At 45.5% G+C, this 21,486-nt stretch overlaps 1 protein-coding gene across 7 annotated transcripts in view; it reads right to left on the minus strand.

Moving 5' to 3' along the window:
- The window catches only part of LOC123745078 (tyrosine-protein kinase Dnt), a 316,401-nt gene that overhangs the window by 76,487 nt on the left and 218,428 nt on the right, over positions 1-21,486 (minus strand). For all 7 annotated transcript variants that reach the window (XM_069306249.1, XM_069306250.1, XM_069306248.1 and 4 more), the window contains 2 exons: positions 9,581-9,708; positions 4,989-5,095 (listed from right to left, as the gene is read on the minus strand). In XM_069306249.1, the coding sequence (XP_069162350.1) occupies positions 4,989-5,095; positions 9,581-9,708 (235 nt within the window). The remainder of the gene's footprint in view (positions 1-4,988; positions 5,096-9,580; positions 9,709-21,486) is intronic.

Here is a 21,486-nt window from a genome sequence, read left to right on the forward strand (position 1 = left end):
TCTCCGCCCTCACACAGTCCCACACCTCCCATATGTCATCTTGAAAACTATGGTGACAGCCCCAAGCCTCCGGCCTCTAACCATGGACAGACGACACAGACATTCTCTTCTATAGACACAGAGCATAGGTGAATGACATGACAAAACACACTATAAGCACCAACAAAACACAAGACATTCGTGTACAGAGTTGTGATGACAAGAAGTTATAAAGTTAGTTTAAAGTTTAAGCAAACTTTATATAACCACAAAAGAGACAGACGCAGAGACAGACACAGCCAGTAATGCTTACAGGAAAAGGGCGTATAATGAAACCCTAACAGTGTAAACATCGTCAAAAACCGCCTGTTTACAACAAGGCAATGTGAGCACTGTTTACAACAAGGCAATGTGAGCACTGTTTACAACAAGGGGCAACGTGAGCACTGTTTACAACAAGGGGCAACGTGAGCACTGTTTACAACAAGGGGCAACGTGAGCACTGTTTACAACAAGGGGCAACGTGAGCACTGTTTACAACAAGGGGCAACGTGAGCACTGTTTACAACAAGGGGCAACGTGAGCACTTTACCTTGGCTAACAACATAATAGTGACGTTCAAGCGTGGACGCAACTTTAAATAAACAGAGAACTAGACACAATTTTCCGCCGAGTTTATCAGCCTGGAGCTCTCGGGCGTCGCTGTTGCCATGGCAGCCACAGCCTCATGCATTGGTGGCCAGGTGGCGCCACTCGCCACAAACCAGACTCCGAACCAATGTGTATTTAGAATTAACACACACATAGATAAACATTAAGTCACCCTTTACTTTACACAAAGTTGTCTTAATCCCCTCTTCACACTAATGGTTTCTAATTACTTGTCTGTCATCCTTCCCTGTATATGATTAAGTAATGTCCATTCTATCGTACGGTGACAAGAGCTGGATTGCATAATTTAAATGGGATCTAACATTAGATGTCTTACACATTAGATAACATTAGGTGGGAAAACATTCAATATCTTGCTGGCAACACTGCTAGATATGGATGCCAGAATTCTCTTCACAATGTTTTCTACCTTCATGCAATAATTGTTTACCTCAAGATCTCTACTACTCACACTATAATCATTTTCATATTCAGATTTGGCAATTTAGTCGTTGTTGACCTGCCCATCATATATGTCAGTATTAAGCTGCATCTGCCAATCTGTCGTCTACTTTATAAGCTTATCTAAATCATCTTGTAGCAATTTTAAATCCTTTTACTTTTTTCCGGCCCATTTTTTTTTATCTCAGGATATTTCCGATGTAGAGGTAATGAAAGTATCAGGAGAAAGAGATAAGCCACCATGACTGAAGAGTCGAAAAGCAGTTGCAAGAGAAATATACTGAAGGTGAAAGCAAAGAAAGAAAATATAAATATTGAAGAAAACTTTGTTTTTGTATTAGGAATGTGTCAAGAGGAGCACTGGAGCCAGTAAACCCTCTACAGGAGCCCTCGTATCTCCCCGGGAAATTGGCCAGGAAGGTAAAACATTGGCGGGAATTTTCGCGCTAAATCCAGGGAAATATAGCGACTCTCAGGGGGTATTCCAGCAATTTATGGAAGACGAGAAAGCTAAAAGACTTTCTTTCACCTTTCTATTTTATTTTCTCTCTTCCTTCCTTCCTTCCTAACTTAGTTTTTGTAGCGAAGTTGACGAAAAAGAAGGTTGGTGGAAGCGTGAATCCTCAAAAAGTGCAAAGAGGCGTCACATTCGTAGTGACTACACTTAGTAAAGCAAAGTTTTAACAGACGTTCTGAAGCATATTTTACTTTATATTTATCAATGACTCAATAATTTTTTCAGCTATTTTATTCTTCGAGCCTAATTCCTGGTCGGAAAGGCAATTAAGCGCTACTCTTTCTACATACTGCAATGCCTTCTTGTCTCGTAGGGAATGATTTACCTGTGCATATCCGGAACCACGTGTTCTAATATTTGCCCGAGGTTGCTATAATGTGACACGTGTCGGTCACCTGTGACCTGACCTCACGTGTCAGTCACCTGTGACCTGTGACCTAGCATGTCGTAAGGAAACTCTCCGCCCCACCACCAGAGGGCGCATCGCTGCCGTGGTGGCCTAATTAACCTGTGATAATATTATGCGTGATCGAGAAAGGACATAGGGGGAGAGGGTTAAGAGTAGGAGAGACAAAAGAGTAATGAAGTGAAAGAGGAGTGAGTACCTGTGTGACGTGGAACGCACGTCAGTACTGTTTGATTACTCGTTGATTAAGCTGCACCGGTCATTTCTTCCTTTGGAAAAGCGAGGCTGAAAACAATGACGAACTTGCCAAAAAATAATGACAAAAATAATTTTAAGACACGCGAAAAATGCTACGATTAAGGTAGTGAGAATGGAACGGAACTTTCAGAGTATCGGAGATAGAATTTCGGAACTAAAACAAGACTTCGGCAATTAGACTAATGAGAGGTGGGACTATAATAAATTAATCCAATCAGGAGAATTTTATATCAAAATATGTAATGAACTAATATATTTCCATTACATATGAAACTATTACCACCACCATGGGAAGAATGCAACGCAGAAGAGGACATTGATTCAATGGATCAGAAAAATGGTATATATGAGCCAGGACAGTTGAAGGTACTATATATATGATATATAGTCCAATGGGTCCAACACCAATACTCCTATGACAAGCCTTCTAACAACCATCATTCACGTCCAGAGTTAGGCAAGACACATTTCATTTTAAAAACTCTATAGATAGATATATTTACACTTGATTTCCTTTCCAGCAGTTCGGTGTTGTTATCCAGAGAGGTAACGCCTGCTGCCTTGGATACTACCACCGGCCTCCAAATAGCTTCGAGGAAATACACAATCTCTCACTTTCCGTCACATGATTCAGTGAACATTAACGAACAGCAACGTTGTATGAGGGAGGAAACACTGCTGGGAGGGAGGGAAGGCGCGAGATTTCATGTCTTGCCTTTTATAGATCATTACGTAAAAAATACAAGGCGAAAGAAGCGGCTTCGAATCGTTCGATGTTCGCCAATTGAAAGGAAACTTTTGGAAACATTAAGTTTTCAGACAGCAGGTTTTATCATCCAAGATTTAATTGGTTGCAGCTGTCGCTTGTATCTGACGAGGCCCACAAACTTCTCCCGGTAAAATCGCAGTCTTTCTGTTTTTTACTATCTTGTTCCTTTTTTTCTTTAATGTGTTTGTGTGTGTACTACTCACCTGGTTGTACTCGACTATTTGTGCTTGCGGGGGGTTGAACTTTGGCTCTTCGGTCCCGCCTTTCAACTGTCAATCAACTGATGTACAGATTCCTGAGCCTACTGGGCTCTATCATGTCCACATTTGAAACTGTGTATGGAGTCAGCCTCCACCACATCACTTCCTAGTGCATTCCATTTATTAACTACTCTGACACTGAAAAAATTCTTTCTAACGTCTCTGACTCATTTGGGTACTAAGTTTCCACCTGTGTCCCCTTGTTCGTGTCCCACCCATGCTGAAGATTTTGTCTTTGTCCACCCTGTCAATTCCCCCGAGAATTTTGTAGGTGGTTATCATGTCTCCCCTTACTCTTCTGTTTTCCAGGGATGAGAGGTTCAGCTCCTTTAGCCTTTCCTCGTAGCTCATTCCTCTCAATTCCGGGACGAGTCTGGTGGTATACCGCTGAATCTTCTCTAACTTTGTCTTGTGTTTAACTAGGTATGGACTCTAGGCTGGAGCTGCATATTCCAGGATTGGTCTTACACAAGTGGTATACAGGGTCCTGAACGATTCCTTAATAATACTTAATAGTTTTGACTATAATTATACCATATACCCCAGGCTTCCTTGCTATTGTTAAATAAAATTAGAAAAGTGGCAGAGTACTGGAACCTAATATTACTGGAACACCGCCTCGGGCTGGCGGCGTCTTTGTCTCAGAAAAATGTAAACAGACACGAGACATGTGCTCTCAGAGATTTTGCGACATGCTTCATGCACGATAGACTATTCTACCTTAGTGCCGTGCACAGCAACCTCTACAACAACGGGAGTACCATAGTATCCGATTTGTGCAATATCTATAGTTTAAGGGCCCATTATTAATAAATAAATATAATTTCGGTTATAGTGTGGGGCGTCACCCCAAACAAAGTGAATCGAATTCTTTACTACACACACACAAATATTTCATGTCACAGCTGTACTGTATATGTTATTGTCAATTTTTACATTGCATTCCTTTGGCGGGTAAACTTGTGATCTGAAGATACTGAAGAGGTGAGCTGGCCAACATAACCTGTGACACTTTCATACCCTTGCTGCTCCACAGACGCCACACGAGTGCCAGCCGCCATTGCACAACTCTACTACATGTATCACACACTAATCTGTTGGAGGAACCATTCACACAGCCTTACAGGCCATAACCGCACCGTTGAGGCACACTTTATGTTTATACTAACCTATGTTTATCATAACATTTGTACTACTAACCTTACTGTAGCTAGTTATAAGCCACCATATGTGGTATAATATATATGAAATAGAAAGTAAATATCCCAGGCCCAACTGGGTCTGACAACCTCTCCTGGGGTATCACTCGAGTCGTGGAGGTATTGGGTGGTCCACGTGCCAGTCATATCAATAGCAAACCTCAATAAACGTGCAAATAACATTTCATTCACCGGCTCATAAAAGATGAAGACCTACCATGAAGGATAAAGACCCAGCACACACAGCTGACACAGTAGCGGTGCATGAACAATATCTTGCTGTACAACGACAGTAACTTAGGTTACTTAAGCTCTCCACGGTACTCGAACTGAACTGTGTTTGGTTCACTGTTAGTCTTCGCCATCTGTTTATCAAGAAATTCAGTACCAACCGTCCAACTTTACCTGTTATTTCTTTGAACCTAATTTTATGGGACAAGTCAGGAAGAACCCTCCCAAACCCCACCAGGAGTTAAGAGTTACGTACCTGAAGGTGTCGGGGCGGGCGGGTACGAGGCCCTTGTTGGAGATGTTGAGCTGCGGGAGCGCCATGGCCTCCCCGTTGTCGTACTCGATGTGGGCCATGTACTGCATCTGCGGGTACACACAGATCAATAGTGCCAGTGTGCTGCAGACACACACGGCTGATGTCAGCGATACACACACAACAGAGAGGCTGAGGGTGAGAGGTGGGGATACAGACACACAGGAGGCCGGGGTTCACTTGTGTAAGGGTAAAAGGCACAAGAATTATCGTAGAAACTTAGAGATGCATAGAAAAGCCGGTGTGAGATTCACGTGTGGTGATGGAATGGTGAAGGAAGTGAGCTTGATGATGAGATAATGAAGGTTTTTGAAGTGTTTGAAGAAACACACACACAGATGAAAAGCTTTCTAACTGACAGACGAGGGCAGTAATCAGATAATGTATTCGGCTGGAGGAGTGTTACTAGCGGAGTACCGCAGGGTTCAGTTCTTGCACCGGTAATGTTCATCGTCTACATAAACGATCTACCAAAAGAAATATAGAATTAATTGAACATGTTTGCGGATGATGCTAAGAAACTGGGAAGACAGGAGACGCAGACGATTGTAATGCCCTTCAAATTGATCTAGATAAAATAAGTGCTTGGAGCGTCAAGTGGCAAATGGAATTCAATGTGGATAAATTCCGTGTTATGGAATGTGGATTCGGAGAAAATAGACCACACACAACTTACAAATTATGTGGAATGGAATTACAGAACTCTAATAAAGAACGAGACCTAGGGGTGGTTTTGGATAATAAGCTGTCGCCAGAGGAACACACAAAGAACATTTTGAGAGGAGTGTACGCGACGCTTTCCAACTTCAGACTTGCTTTTTAATTATATGGATGGTGAAATACTAAAGAAAATGTTAATGACTTTTGTGAGACCAAAACTTGAATATGCAACAGTTGTATGGTGCCCAACTCTCAAGAAGCACAAAGAAACTGGAAGAGGTGCAGCGGCATGCTACAAAATGGCTCCCGGAATTGAAAAACAAGAGTTACGAGGAGAGACTACAGACATTAAATATGTCTAAACTAGAAGATAGAAGAAAAAGAGGTGATATGATCACCACATAAAAATTCTAACAGGAATCTACCATATTGTCAAGGAGGAATTCCTGAAACCAGCAACATCACGAACAAGAGGTCACGGGTTCAAGCTAAGGAAACAAAGGTGCCGTAAAAACATTAAAAAGTTGTATTATGCAGAGTGATAGACGATTGGAACAAGCTAAGTGAGGTGGTGGTGGAGGCCAAAACCGTCAGTAGTTTCAAAGTGTTATAAGGCAAAGAGTACTGTGAAGACACTACGAGCTTAGCATTCATCCTGTAATTACGCTTAGGAAATTACACTTAGGTAATTACAAATACAAATACACACATACACACATACACACACACACACACAACGTTGACGGGTACACCAACGATAAACTTGGCTATTACAACGCCCGGGGGAGCCAAGTTTCCGGAACAAGGATACTCGTTTTACTATTTCAGCTCCAGACAGAGACTGGTTAGCCTATTAGTCCCCAGTTAAGGGACAAATTGCTATGCAAACCCCCTTGTTCTGTGTCGGGCTGGATTGGGGGTCCATTATGCTCTTTCTGCCTGGGGTTAGGGAGCCCCCCTCTCCCTCCCTCCTTCCCTCCCTCCCTCTACCCTACCCTCCCTCCCTCTACCCTACCCTCTCTCCCCCTCCACTTTCGCCTCTCCCTCTTTCACTCCCTCAAGATGTGACGCTACATGGATTTTTCCCCTTGAATGCGACACTGCCCCTTGAATGCGACACTGCCCCTTGAATTGTAACAACACATACCAGTCCCGTTGTTCCACCAGTAATACAATTACCATGGTCGTGTGAGGATCCGAAAAAATCTTCATTCCGTGACCATCACTTTCTTAAGAGGACGCGAGCCGTCGTGAGCGGCCTCATCACCGCCCCCGGGTGTGTACCAGGCGTGCGTTACGCCTTAATACGTTGCTTACAAGGCAGCCAGACACGCAGAACACAGTCTTCTCCTAATATGTTTGGGACCTTAAAGGAGCCAGCTCTTCAAAGAATTTAGAGGCCAAACTTGTGTGTGGCATATAGAGCGACTTCAATGGGTCCTATGGAAGTCACTGAAGCAAAGTTCAGGTAACGATGTCTTAGCTCTTCTCCCATGTTACCCTACCAGGTGTACCTACCGCTCACTGCTCTCACTTTTGATACACTCACACAAGCAGTTGTTCTGGAAACTGGAACATACTGGATGGGGTTTACAGGTAGACTCCTGACATGTATAAACAATTTTGATAGAAAAGTGAGGGTGGTAATCAGAGGCAATTTATCAGACTTGAAAAATGTTGCTAGTGGAGGACAACAGGGTTCAGTTCTAGCCCCAGTAATGTTCATCGTCTGTATGAACAATCTACCAGAAGGTCCACAGAATTACATGAAGTTATTTCATGTGAATTACTTAGCTGATACTAAGCGACTAGGGATGATAAGCAAATTAGAATTATCATGCACTTCAACGTATCATGCAGAGCAATAAGCATATGGAACAACACTTGATAGATGGAATTTAATGTGAATAAATACCACATTATGGAACGTGGAATAGGAGAAAATAGGCCCCACACAACCTACAAATTATGGGAAGTGGCTTTAAAGAGCTCTGTCAGAGAAAGATGCAAGAGTAACTATGAGCTGCAAACTCTCACCAGACAACCCATCCTCCTGTTTATATAGTACCTATTGACGATCATCAATAGTCACGAATTAGTACGTACTTAGCTTTCAGATAGTAGTATACTGACTAGTAAGACATTCTTAAAAAAAAATTAAGCTAAAAAACAAACTTAAATATTCCTAGAGCCTAGTTTAGCACACAAATGTACTAGATTAGGCCTCAGATATCGTGTATTAGGCCTAGGAAGGTTCGGTTACTTTAGTTTGTCTTTGCAACACAAGTAAAACAATAGTTTCCCGGTTAGTCCAATACAATCGTGCCGATTTCAATTTAATAATTTCGTTGTTCGTCGGTATACGTACGATGGTTCTCATCGTTACTACAAGTACTACCAAACCAGGAGGATGGGCGGCACCAGAGGACCACATAAAGAACATTGTGCGAGGAGCTGATGCTACACTTTCCAACTTCAGAATTGTTTTAAATTTATGGACAGTGTAATATTAAAAAAATTGTTTACGACTTTCGTGAGACCAAAACTGGAATATACAGCGGTTGTATGGTGCCGTATTTCAAGAAGTACATCAATAAATTGGAAAAGGTGAAAAGACATGCTACTAAGCGACTTCCGAAACTGAAAAATAAGAGTTACGAGGAGAGTTTAGAAGTGCTACATTTGCTTAAGTCTTATAGACGAGCATATATGATCACTACATAAACAAATAGTATCAAATCGATACAATTTATAAAAGAAGAATTCTTGAAAACTGCAACTTCAAGAAACAAAAAGGCATAGATTCCAACTAATGAATCAAAGGTGCCCAAACATATGTGAAAGTTCTCTTTAGCAAACAGTTGTAGAGGGATGGAGCAAGTTGAGTGAGAAAGGTGGTGGAGGCCAAAACCGTCAGTGGTCTTAAAGTGTCATATGACAGTGTGTGCAGGGAAGGCGGGACCCCACGAACGTTGCTCTCATCCTGTAACTGCACTTCGGTTATCAGGCGCGTACACACACACACACACACACACACACACACACACTATGAAAACTTAATGAGATTTATGACAGATAAGGACTATAAGATTCTCCAAAAGATGATTTAAACAAGCTGCAGAGTTGGTCCGAGAAATGACTACTAGAATTCAACACGAACAATTGTAAAGAGATGGAAATGGGAACAGATGACAGGAGACCAGAGGGACAGGACACAATGAAGAGAAACTACCTCCCTAGAGGCAGACCAGAGAAAAAGACCTGGGAGTGAACATACACCAAATATAACTCCGGAGGCTCATATGAATACCATAACATCAGCAGCATACTCTACACTAACAAAAGTTAGAGTATCATTCAGGAACCTAAATAACGAGGCACTTAGATCGCTGTACACCGCTACGTGAGTAGAGTATGCCACCATATCGCGGAGCCTGAAGAAACACGTAAGAAAACTATGAGGTTCAAAGTTTGCGACGAGGCTTGTCCCAGAATTGGGAATGATGGGATGTGAAGAGAGACTGAAGGAAGTAAACCTGACGTCGCTAGAAAAGAGGAGAGGGAGAGAGAGAGAGGACATGATAGAGACGTATTCAATACTTAAGGGGATTAACAGAGTGGAAAAAGAGGAAATGTTCACGATGAACACTCCTAATACAAGGGGACATGGATGAAAGCTTGAGACTTAGATGAGTTCATAGAGATATTAAACAGACTTCTTTAAGCGTTATAGTGGGAATATGAAATGAACTAAAGCAGCAGGTTGTACAAGTCCATTCAATATTTATAAAAGTAGATATAATAGGGCAATAGGTCAGGTGTCATTGCATTAGATGATTAGATAACAGCAGTACTAACACTAGAGAATCACCTACCGGGCGTTTGATGAGGCTTCTCCAGGTGAAGTAGATATAGGTGAAGTTAGCAGGTACTGGGACAATGAACTCGAGGGCGTACTTGTTGATGACGCCCTCCCTTACATAGTACAGCTCCGCCGGCAGACCTGTCAGGAGACACGGGTTGTGGTTAGTACGTCGGCTGTAGAGAGGGAGGGGAAATATCTGGCTTGTGATATTTGAATGAGGAGAGTCGACTGATTTATAGATTTGGAAACTGTCTCCCGGCCTGTCCGGCCCCTGAGCGGTCACTACTCTTTGATCTTCCCATGGAGAAGGATGTGTGGCATCTTGCTCTTGACCTGCGTATCAATTTCATAAGATTATTTTTTTTTTTTAAATATACAAGAGTTGTTACATTCTTGTACAGCCACTAGTACGCGTAGCGTTTCGGGCAGGTCCCTGGAATACGATCCCCTGCCGCGAAGAATCGTTTTTTCATCCAAGTACACATTTTCCTGTTGCGTTAAACAGAGGCTACAGTTAAGGATTTGCGCCCAGTAAATCCTCCCCGGCCAGGATACGAACCCATGACATAGCGCTCGCGGAACGCCAGGCGAGTGTCTTACCACTACACCACGGAGACTGATTTGATCTACTAGTATATATGTATGCTGTGTACCTTTATTGGATCAGTTTCTACTGATGTACATCATTTATGCCAGGTGGTAGGTGCTGTTATATGTATTATTGAGATGGGTACCTGAGGATCTGAGTGCCTGAGTGGTGCCATTGTGCTGTGTTACGATAAAGATTCCTGAACCTCACTGATTAATGATAGTGACACTACCATCTTTAATTGTATTATCAGCACAATAAGTGCTAGTGTCCCACAGCGCCAGGATAGAGCCTAGTGTCTGCTAGTGACGAGAGTCTGCAGTTTTGAGGATGATGTTGCAAGGCTGTTGATGATCTTGCAAGGCTTTAAGAAGCTAGATAATGTGATAGAATGCGAGTTTTAGAGATGGTAGTTTTCTTCTTATTTTTACGGTGACGTATGTTATATACCCAGTAAATTGGAATATTTTTGCTAGCATTTTTTTATACCCTAGACAAAAAATTATTATTGGGCAGGCTATGGATTCCAGCGATGCTGTGGCGCATGAGGTCATAACAGAGTGAGGGGCGGGGGACCCGTGAGGCAGTGAGGGGGACCCGTGAGGCAGTGAGAGGGACCCGTGAGGCAGTGAGAGGGACCCGTGAGGCAGTGAGAGGGACCCGTGAGGCAGTGAGAGGGACCCGTGAGGCAGTGAGAGGGACCCGTGAGGCAGTGAGAGGGACCCGTGAGGCAGTGAGAGGGACCCGTGAGGCAGTGAGAGGGACCCGTGAGGCAGTGAGAGGGACCCGTGAGGCAGTGAGGGGGACCCGTGAGGCAGTGAGAGGGACCCGTGAGGCAGTGAGAGGGACCCGTGAGGCAGTGAGAGGGACCCGTGAGGCAGTGAGAGGGACCCGTGAGGCAGTGAGAGGGACCCGTGAGGCAGTGAGAGGGACCCGTGAGGCAGTGAGAGGGACCCGTGAGGCAGTGAGAGGGACCCGTGAGGCAGTGAGGGGGACCCGTGAGGCAGTGAGGGGGACCCGTGAGGCAGTGAGGGGGACCCGTGAGGCAGTGAGGGGGACCCGTGAGGCAGTGAGAGGGACCCGTGAGGCAGTGAGAGGGACCCGTGAGGCAGTGAGAGGGACCCGTGAGGCAGTGAGAGGGACCCGTGAGGCAGTGAGAGGGACCCGTGAGGCAGTGAGAGGGACCCGTGAGGCAGTGAGAGGGACCCGTGAGGCAGTGAGGGGGACCCGTGAGGCAGTGAGAGGGACCCGTGAGGCAGTGAGAGGGACCCGTGAGGCAGTGAGAGGGACCCGTGAGGCAGTGAGAGGGACCCGTGAGGCAGTGAGAGGGACCCGTGAGGCAGTGAGAGGGACCCGTGAGGCAGTGAGAGGGACCCGTGAGGCAGTGAGGGGGACCCGTGAGGCAGTGAGGGGGACCCGTGAGGCAGTGAGAGGGACCCGTGAGGCAGTGAGGGGGACCCGTGAGGCAGTGAGAGGGAACCGTGAGGCAGTGAGAGGGACCCGTGAGGCAGTGAGAGGGACCCGTGAGGCAGTGAGAGGGACCCGTGAGGCAGTGAGGGGGACCCGTGAGGCAGTGAGGGGGACCCGTGAGGCAGTGAGGGGGACCCGTGAGGCAGTGAGAGGGACCCGTGAGGCAGTGAGAGGGACCCGTGAGGCAGTGAGAGGGACCCGTGAGGCAGTGAGGGGGACCCGTGAGGCAGTGAGAGGGACCCGTGAGGCAGTGAGAGGGACCCGTGAGGCAGTGAGAGGGACCCGTGAGGCAGTGAGAGGGACCCGTGAGGCAGTGAGAGGGACCCGTGAGGCAGTGAGAGGGACCCGTGAGGCAGTGAGGGGGACCCGTGAGGCAGTGAGAGGGACCCGTGAGGCAGTGAGAGGGACCCGTGAGGCAGTGAGAGGGACCCGTGAGGCAGTGAGAGGGACCCGTGAGGCAGTGAGGGGGAGATGAAGGGATAGCAAGTGATGGCTTACACAGGTCAATGAGTGGAGGCTCATCTGAGCTAAGGGAGGAGAGAGAGAGAGAATCTATATATCATGTGATGTGTCTCTCGTTTCCTCTCTAGAGTACAGTTTGAGAGCTTTGAGGCAGTGCTAACAATTTCGGTGCTTTAATGTGTGCCATATATGTTCTCTGAATTCCCCTCTAATTCGACGACCAGACAAGTGAGAGGGACCAGAGAGGGGTGGGGGGGGGGGGGGGGGGTGACGACCAGACAGGGAATAGTTGCGGCTGGGAAAAGGAGACAAAAGTAATCTGCAGTATGGATTTTTTTTTAAATTTCCATTTGATATTGCATAAAAAACGAGACAGATGGGAAACATGTTGCATTCTTAATCTTGCAAGTGCAGCTGGGTAGCCAGTTGAGACCCACTGGGGGTGTGATCTCCAGGCCTGGCCTGCTGAGAGAAGTAATGAGATTCGGAACTGGAAACTGCCTAACCCGCTAAAACATCCATGTTCGACCACCCGGCGGTCTTGAAGGGTCCAGACGCCTGCTTCACCGGGTGAGATCCGCTACCCTAGTCCACCCGTACTCGGCATATTGTACGGGTTAATTGATCGTGTATATTTACAAGTGGGTCAGTCCTGTTTCCTAAATGATAAGAACACTTGTCGTTGCTCATACCCTAGTGTAGGGTGTAATAACTGGGTAATGGAGCTAGGGAGGCTACCACTACTATCTACTAATAATAAGAAATAAAGTTAAGTTCATAAATGGCCTTCTATTAGAGTCAAACTCAATATTTGGGGCATTCACGGAAACTCATACAAAAGATTACATGGATGGTGAAATCTGGATTCCAAATTATAATCTATATAGATGTGATAGAAAAACTAGGTCAAATGGAGGAGTAGGTCTGTATATTAAAGAAGACCTGGTATGCACAGAACTATTAAATTCAACTAATGAGGTGGTAGAGGTACTTGGAATGAAGGTAGAGAAACTAAACCTAATTATTATTCTAATATATAAACCGCCAGATACAACGATTGAGGAATTCACAGAACAGATGCACAAAATAGAGAACATACTTGACAACCTAGCAAACCCAGCTCCAGATATTATCTTTCTTGGAGATTTCAATTTACCGAGTCTAAGATGGAGAACGGCAAACACAAATATCATAGCAGGGAATGACCCGGGAAATAACCAACCACAGGTTAGAGAACTTTTGAGATTCTGTGACAAATTCTCGCTCAATCAACAGATTACAGAACCAACTAGGAACGAAAACACACTAGACTTGTTATTCACAAACAATGATGAACTAATCAGGGATATCACAATCTCAGATACTTCATACTCAGACCATAAGCTCATTGAAGTGCGAACTAGCATAAATAACGGTAGTAGGTCTAAGAGACCCAACAAGCGAGAAGGAATATTCAATCAATTCAATTTCAACAATAAGAGGATTGACTGGGAAAAAATAAATGTAGACCTTGCAACCATTCAATGGGAGACGGTCTTAAGCGACAAAACTCCCACACAGGGAATAGCTCAACTGACAGCTGAAGCTTACAAGGTCTGCTTGAAGCACGTACCTGTGAGGAGGGGCAGAAAGAGGACCACTCTAGAAAGAGAACGGAGACGACTGTACAGGAGAAGGAAAAAAATAACGGAAATGCTTCGGCAGACACAACTATCACAAGCAAGGAAAACAAGCCTAAGCAGGGAGATTGAGGAAATAGAACAAACGTTGAAGCGATCATATGAGTCTGAGGAAATGGAATTGGAACAGAAAGCTATACAAGAGATAAGGAAAAATCCGAAATATTTTTTCACATACGCAAAATCAAAATCCAAAACCTCGACCAGTATTGGACCGTTAATTACAAATGAAGGTACGTACACAGAGGACAACAAAGAGATTAGTGAAATTCTAAGAAGCCAGTATGAGGCTATGTTTAGCACACCAATAAACAACATGAAAGTTGATGACCCAGACAGCTTCTTTATGAATGACATTCAAGCTGCAGATAATATAACGGATATTACCACAAACTCGGAAGACTTTGAAAGAGAAATTGATAATATGCCTATGCACTCAGCTCCTGGGCCTGACTCATGGAATTCAATATTCATAAAGAAATGTAAAGTACCAGTAGCGAGAGCACTCAGCGTAATATGGAGAAAGAGCCTGGATACAGGGGAGATACCAGCAGCACTTAAATCTGCAGATATAGCTCCGTTGCACAAGGGGGGGAGTAAAGCCTTGGCAAAAAATTATAGGCCAGTTGCACTAACATCACACATAATAAAAGTGTTTGAAAGAGTGATTAGGAATCAAATTTCTAGTTTTATGGAAAACAATGAATTGCACAATCCAGGACAACATGGATTTAGAGCGGGAAGATCCTGTCTGTCACAGTTACTCAACCACTATGACAAAATCACAGAAGCCCTAGAAGAAAAGCAAAATGCAGATGTTGTATACACAGACTTTGCAAAGGCGTTCGACAAATGTGACCATGGGGTGATAGCTCACAAAATGAGGTCAATGGGAATAACTGGAAAAGTAGGACGCTGGATACTCAATTTCCTGTCGAACAGAACACAAAGAGTAACAGTCAATCAGATAAAATCGAGTCCAAGCGATGTTAAAAGCTCTGTACCTCAAGGTACAGTCCTTGCACCGCTACTGTTCCTTATTCTCATATCTGATATAGACAAAAATACACGCCACAGCTTCGTGTCGTCCTTTGCAGATGACACAAAAATCAGCATGAAAATTACCTCTGCTGAAGACATTGAAAAACTACAAGCAGATGTCAACAAAGTTTTTGATTGGGCAGCAGAAAATAACATGATGTTTAACAGTGATAAATTTCAGGTACTCAGGTACGGCAAAAATGAGGATCTGAAACATAATACAGGGTACAAAACACAATCGAATCTTCCCATAGTAGGAAAACAGCATGTCAAGGATTTGGGAATAATGATGTCCGACGATCTAACGTTTAGGGAGCATAACCAAGCAAATATCGCGTCAGCCAGAAAAATGATCGGATGGATTACGAGAACTTTCAAATCCAGGGATCCCATCACAATGGTTGTACTCTTCAAGTCACTTGTGCTGTCCCGTCTCGAGTACTGCTCAGTACTCACTTCCCCCTTCAGAGCAGGAGAGATTGCTGAAATAGAGGGAATACAGAGAACATATACGGCACGCATAGACGAGATAAAACACCTAAATTATTGGGATCGTCTCAAAGCTCTCCAAATGTACTCTCTAGAAAGGAGACGAGAGAGATACCAAATAATATACACCTGGAAAATACTGGAGGGTCAGGTCCCAAATCTACACAGTAAAATAACAACGTACTGGAGTGAACGATATGGAAGAAAATGCAAGATTGAACCTGTGAAGAGCAGAGGTGTCATAGGCACAATCAGAGAGCACTGTATAAACATCAGGGGTCCGCGGTTGTTCAACGTCCTCCCAGCGAGCATAAGAAATATTGCCGGAACAACCGTGGACATCTTCAAGAGAAAACTGGACGGTTTTCTAAGAGAAGTTCCGGATCAGCCGGGCTGTGGTGGGTACGTGGCCCTGCGGGCCGCTCCAAGCAACAGCCTGGTGGACCAAACTCTCACAAGTCGAGCCTGGCCTCGGGCCGGGCTTGGGGAGTAGAAGAACTCCCAGAACCCCATCAACCAGGTATCAACCAGGTACTACTTTTGAATCTTGGCTTGGATGGGTTGGTGCCGGCCCGACATGATGTTAGATCAGGCTTCTAGCTCGTAATTTACTTACATCAGTGATTTGCTTCCCAGCAAGCATTAGAAATGTTGCCGGAACAACCGTGGACATCTTCAAGAGAAAACTGGATAGTTTTCTTCAAGAAGTGCCGGACCAACTGGGCTGTGGTGGATATGTGGGCCTGCGGGCCGCTCCAAGCAACAGCCTGGTGGACCAAACTCTCATAAGTCAAGCCAGGCCTCGGGCTTAGGGAGTAGAACAACTCCCAGAACATCATCAAGAACGTTAAGCTGGTATCAGCATGCTAAAAAATAGTTGGGGGGGGGGGGGAGAAAAGAAAGAAAGAAAGAAAGAAAGAAAGAAAGAAAGAAAGAAAGAAAGAAAGAAAGAAAGAAAGAAAAAAAAGAAAGAAAAAAAGAAAGAAAAAAAGAAAAAGAAAAAGAAAAAGAAAAAGAAAAAGAAAAAGAAAAAGAAAAAGAAAAAGAAAAAAAGAAAGAGAGAGAGAGAGAGAGAGAGAGAGAGAGAGAGAGAGAGAGAGAGAGAGAGAGAGAGAGAGAGAGAGAGAGAGAGAGAGAGAGAGAGAGAGAGAGAGAGAGAGAGAGAGAGAGAGAGAGAGAGAGAGAGAGAGAGAGAGAGAGAGAGAGAGAGAGAGAGAGAGAGAGAGAGAGAGAGAGAGAGAGAGAGAGAGAGAGAGAGAGAGAGAGAGAGAGAGAGAGAGAGAGAGAGAGAGAGAGAGAGAGAGAGAGAGAGAGAGAGAGAGAGAGAGAGAGAGAGAGAGAGAGAGAGAGAGAGAGAGAGAGAGAGAGAGAGAGAGAGAGAGAGAGAGAGAGAGAGAGAGAGAGAGAGAGAGAGAGAGAGAGAGAGAGAGAGAGAGAGAGAGAGAGAGAGAGAGAGAGAGAGAGAGAGAGAGAGAGAGAGAGAGAGAGAGAGAGAGAGAGAGAGAGAGAGAGAGAGAGAGAGAGAGAGAGAGAGAGAGAGAGAGAGAGAGAGAGAGAGAGAGAGAGAGAGAGAGAGAGAGAGAGAGAGAGAGAGAGAGAGAGAGAGAGAGAGAGAGAGAGAGAGAGAGAGAGAGAGAGAGAGAGAGAGAGAGAGAGAGTGTGTGTGTGTGTGTGCGAGTGTGAGTGTGAGAGATGGAGGCGAGAGGTCAGTGTTCCAGACGCCCAGCGAGGGGAGGTGTACTAATGTAAGGGCATTAGTCTCCCGTCCCCTCAAAAACCATCACAGGAATTATCACTTAACAACAGCGTTCAGCGGCTGGCCCGTGTGGGTCTTCACGAGTCCTATAGCACAAGTGCAGGTTGAGAGAGGACTGTAATAGGAAGCATGAGAAGAGGGAGGGGGAGAACCACGAGGAAACTGAGTGAGAGAAGCACGAGAAACATTTCTTTCATTAAGATAAAAAAATAAAAAATATCTACACTGAATTTCCGTTAGCCTATGAAATCTGGATTGGTTCTTTGGTAGACATGGGCCGAGACATGGGCCGAGACATGGGCCGAGACATGGGCCGAGACACGGCTGCGAGTATTGGAGGGGGTCGGTTGGCCTGCCAGATACTGCATGTATCTTGCTATTAAAGACTAAGTATTATGATTGGATTTTTGTTTAATATTGACATCACCATTGCATAATGGTTTACGATACAGTAATAAAAATAGTCTTGCCAGATTGTGAAAAGCAAAATTCGAAGAGTGGGGGGGGTAGCTTTGGTATTGTGTTAAATGGCATGCTGTGCTATGATGCCAAACCTGGCCCACCCAAGTTGGGCCACGCACCCGATGTGTAAGTTGGTCAGAAGGGCATTTCACCTTTGTAAACACACATTAATGGCACTATGTAATGGCACCCGGGTCTCTCACTCCTCCTTCCCTCCCTCCCTTATCCCCCCTCTCTTTTCCTTTCCCCGCTCTCCACCTTTTCCCCCCTCTCACCATCCTTCCGTTCCATCCTCTCCTTCCCTCTCCGCTTTCTCTCCCAGACTTTCCCTCCTTCTCTCCATCTTTCTCCTTCCTTCTCTTCCAACATCCCCCCTCTTTCCCTTTCTCCCCTTTCTTTCAACATGCCTCTCTTCTGCCCTTTTCCCCCTTCATCCCCTCTCAAATTTGATTTTTTATTATTTTTTTTTTTTTAAACATTAGGTACATCTGCATTTGTGCAGCTGCCCAGGACTATATGAAGGGGAATACAATGTGTCAAAAAGCTAGCTACGTGATGCTAAAAAATTCCCATCACACAGGATGGTTAGTCATACAGAGGCAAGTGATAAGTAGTCTGCACTGGCAGACTCTGGGTGCATTATGAGGATATCATCATCAATACAAGAGTGACTAAGGAAACAGTGATACTAAAAGTCCCCATCTCGCAAGCGCGTCTGGGAACATTCCGTCCGTTGGTTCGAACCCTCATCAATGCCCTTGTGGATTTGTTCATTTGATATATCACGCTATTGTGATTTCTGTGTTGTTGACGGTTGAGAGTTGATTGACGGTTGAGAGGCGGGACCAAAGAGCCAAACCTCAACCCCAGCAAGCACAACTAGATCAGTACAACTAGGTGAGTATATATATACACAGGGTTCCTGTCCTTGAGAAAACGAATTATAATTAAAATTGTATTATTATAATATTTATTTCCCAGATTCGAATGGGAAGCAGAGCCAATACATTTGTCTATTTTATGGCGTCGTGGACAAAAATAGTCTGGGAGTGAAGGGAGGAGGAAGGGGGGGGGGGAGGTGAGGGATATTATATCTCGGAGGTAAAATGGTACACAATATGTCATAGCTTATGGCGGTGAGGAGTGGGCGTGAGGGTGGGGGGGGGGGGGTTGTAATGAGAACAAGGAGAGGGGGTGTAGTGTTAGCATGGAGTGGGAGGGGGGGGGGGAGAGGAAGGGGGGAGACGGACAGAGAGAGATAAAAAGTAGACCACACCACCATATCATCACCAGAGTGACGGGTGACGTATAACCAGTTAAACGTACATTCTCTAAGAATATTTTATCGCCTGGCGAACGTGAGGCGACAAGCCACCACCCACCACCATAAATCATGGCCCGCTAGACGACAGGCAAAATGTTATACAGCAACGCAGGCAAGATTGATAACGTCTACGAACCCGAAAAACAACATATACCAAATTAAAAACAAAAGAGTCTTACTAAACCAAAGGACCTCGTAAGTCCTCGTAAAGGACTTATGGGCCTCGTAGCCTGGTGGATAGCGCGCAGGACTCTTAATTCTGTGGCGCGGGTTCGATTCCCGCACGAGGCAGAAACAAATGGGCAAAGTTTCTTTCACCCTGAATGCCCCTGTTACTTAGCAGTAAATAGGTACCTGGGAGTTAGTCAGCTGTCACGGGCTGCTTCCTGGGGGTGGAGGCCAGGTCGAGGACCGGGCCGCGGGGACACTAAAGCCCCGAAATCATCTCAAGATAACCTCAAGATAAGGAGCCCAACAAGCCGAGGCCTGAGGAATGCGATAAGCTTAAGAGGAATGTGATAAACTTAGTGCCTAGGGGTTGGGAGGTAAAAAACAAAAAGAACAGACGATGCGTGATAAAGCAAGAGACAAGATATTTGGAGGAGAGAGGTATTGTCTTCAGGGTCTGGCCGACACTGTAGGAGCCGCAGGGCCGAGTATCCCGCCCGGATATTGGGAAAGCTGGTCTAATGATCATCCTGACATCACTATTCCTCGAGGACCACTGATAGTGACCTTCACCAACACCAGGACCACTGATAGTGACCCTCACCATCACCAGGACCACTAATAGTGACCCTCACCAACACCAGGACCACTAATAGTGACCCTCACCAACACCAGGACCACTGATAGTGACCCTCATCTTCACAAGGACCACTAATAGTGACCATCACCAGGACCACTAATAGTGACCCTCACCATCACCAGGACCACTAATAGTGACCCTCACCATCACCAGGACCACTGATAGTGACCCTCACCATCACCAGGACCACTAATAGTGACCCTCATCATCACCAGGACCACTGATAGTGACCCTCACCAACACCAGGACCACTAATAGTGACCCTCACCAACACCAGGACCACTAATAGTGACCCTCACCATCACCAGGACCACTGATAGTGACCCTCACCATCACCAGGACCACTAATAGTGACCCTCATCATCACCAGGACCACTGATAGTGACCCTCACCAACACCAGGACCACTAATAGTGACACTCACCAACACCAGGACCACTAATAGTGACCCTCACCAACACCAGGACCACTAATAGTGACCCTCACCATCACCAGGACCACTAATAGTGACCCTCACCATCACCAGGACCACTAATAGTGACCCTCACCAACACCAGGACCACTAATAGTGACCCTCACCATCACCAGGGCCACTAATAGTGACCCTCATCATCACAAGGCCCACTAATAGTGACCCTCACCATCACCAGGACCACTAATAGTGACCCTCACCATCACCAGGACCACTAATAGTGACCCTCACCAACACCAGGACCACTAATAGTGACCCTCACCAACACCAGGACCACTAATAGTGACCCTCACCATCACCAGGACCACTAATAGTGACCCTCACCATCACCAGGACCACTAATAGTGACCCTCACCATCACCAGGACCACTAATAGTGACCCTCACCATCACCAGGACCACTAATAGTGACCCTCACCAACACCAGGACCACTAATAGTGACCCTCACCAACACCAGGACCACTAATAGTGACCCTCACCAACACCAGGACCACTAATAGTGACCCTCACCAACACCAGGACCACTAATAGTGACCCTCACCAACACCAGGACCACTAATAGTGACCCCTCACCATCACCAGGACCACTAATAGTGACCCTCACCATCACCAGGACCACTAATAGTGACCCTCACCGTCACCAGGACCACTAATAGTGACCCTCACCAACACCAGGACCACTAATAGTGACCCTCACCAACACCAGGACCACTAATAGTGACCCTCACCATCACCAGGACCACTAATAGTGACCCTCACCATCACCAGGACCACTAATAGTGACCCTCACCATCACGAGTATTTCCTTCACAATGTGCTTCTAGCTCGGGCATTCTCTTCTCTCGAGTGAGAAGAGAATTCCTTAGCGAGGTGTAGTTTAGAGCCTTCCTGGCGGCCCGTCCTCGTGATTAACACTCCATAGAGAGTGTAATCGTGTCACGTAATCAGAAACGAACGAACCTAACCTATGGAGGCCGATGTTCAGAAAACGTCCTTATTACGGTGCTTAAATGTTTACTAGACCCATGCAATTTTGACGCTTTAGTCGATTCCGTTAAAAATTACAAGTAAAAGTTAGGAGGATAGTTTGTGGAAGTTCTCGGCCCAGAATGAGGACTCCTCGTCATTCTGCCACCCATCTTTATTCACTGATCAAGTCTGGCTCAGGCTCGCTCTCTCTCTCTCTCTTCCTCTCACCTAATGACAGGCGTCTCCACGGTGCCCCGAGTAGCAAACAGCCTGCTAGCCCCACGTGCAGTCCGTCCTGTGTGTAAAGCTTAACAAGACTGTCACTTGTTTAGCTAAACGAACTCTGAACCCATTATGTGCCTCTGTAATACTTTCCACCACCACCCACGGGATGGG

This window comes from Procambarus clarkii, chromosome 57, assembly GCF_040958095.1.
Source record: "Procambarus clarkii isolate CNS0578487 chromosome 57, FALCON_Pclarkii_2.0, whole genome shotgun sequence".
Classification (NCBI taxonomy): domain Eukaryota; kingdom Metazoa; phylum Arthropoda; class Malacostraca; order Decapoda; family Cambaridae; genus Procambarus; species Procambarus clarkii.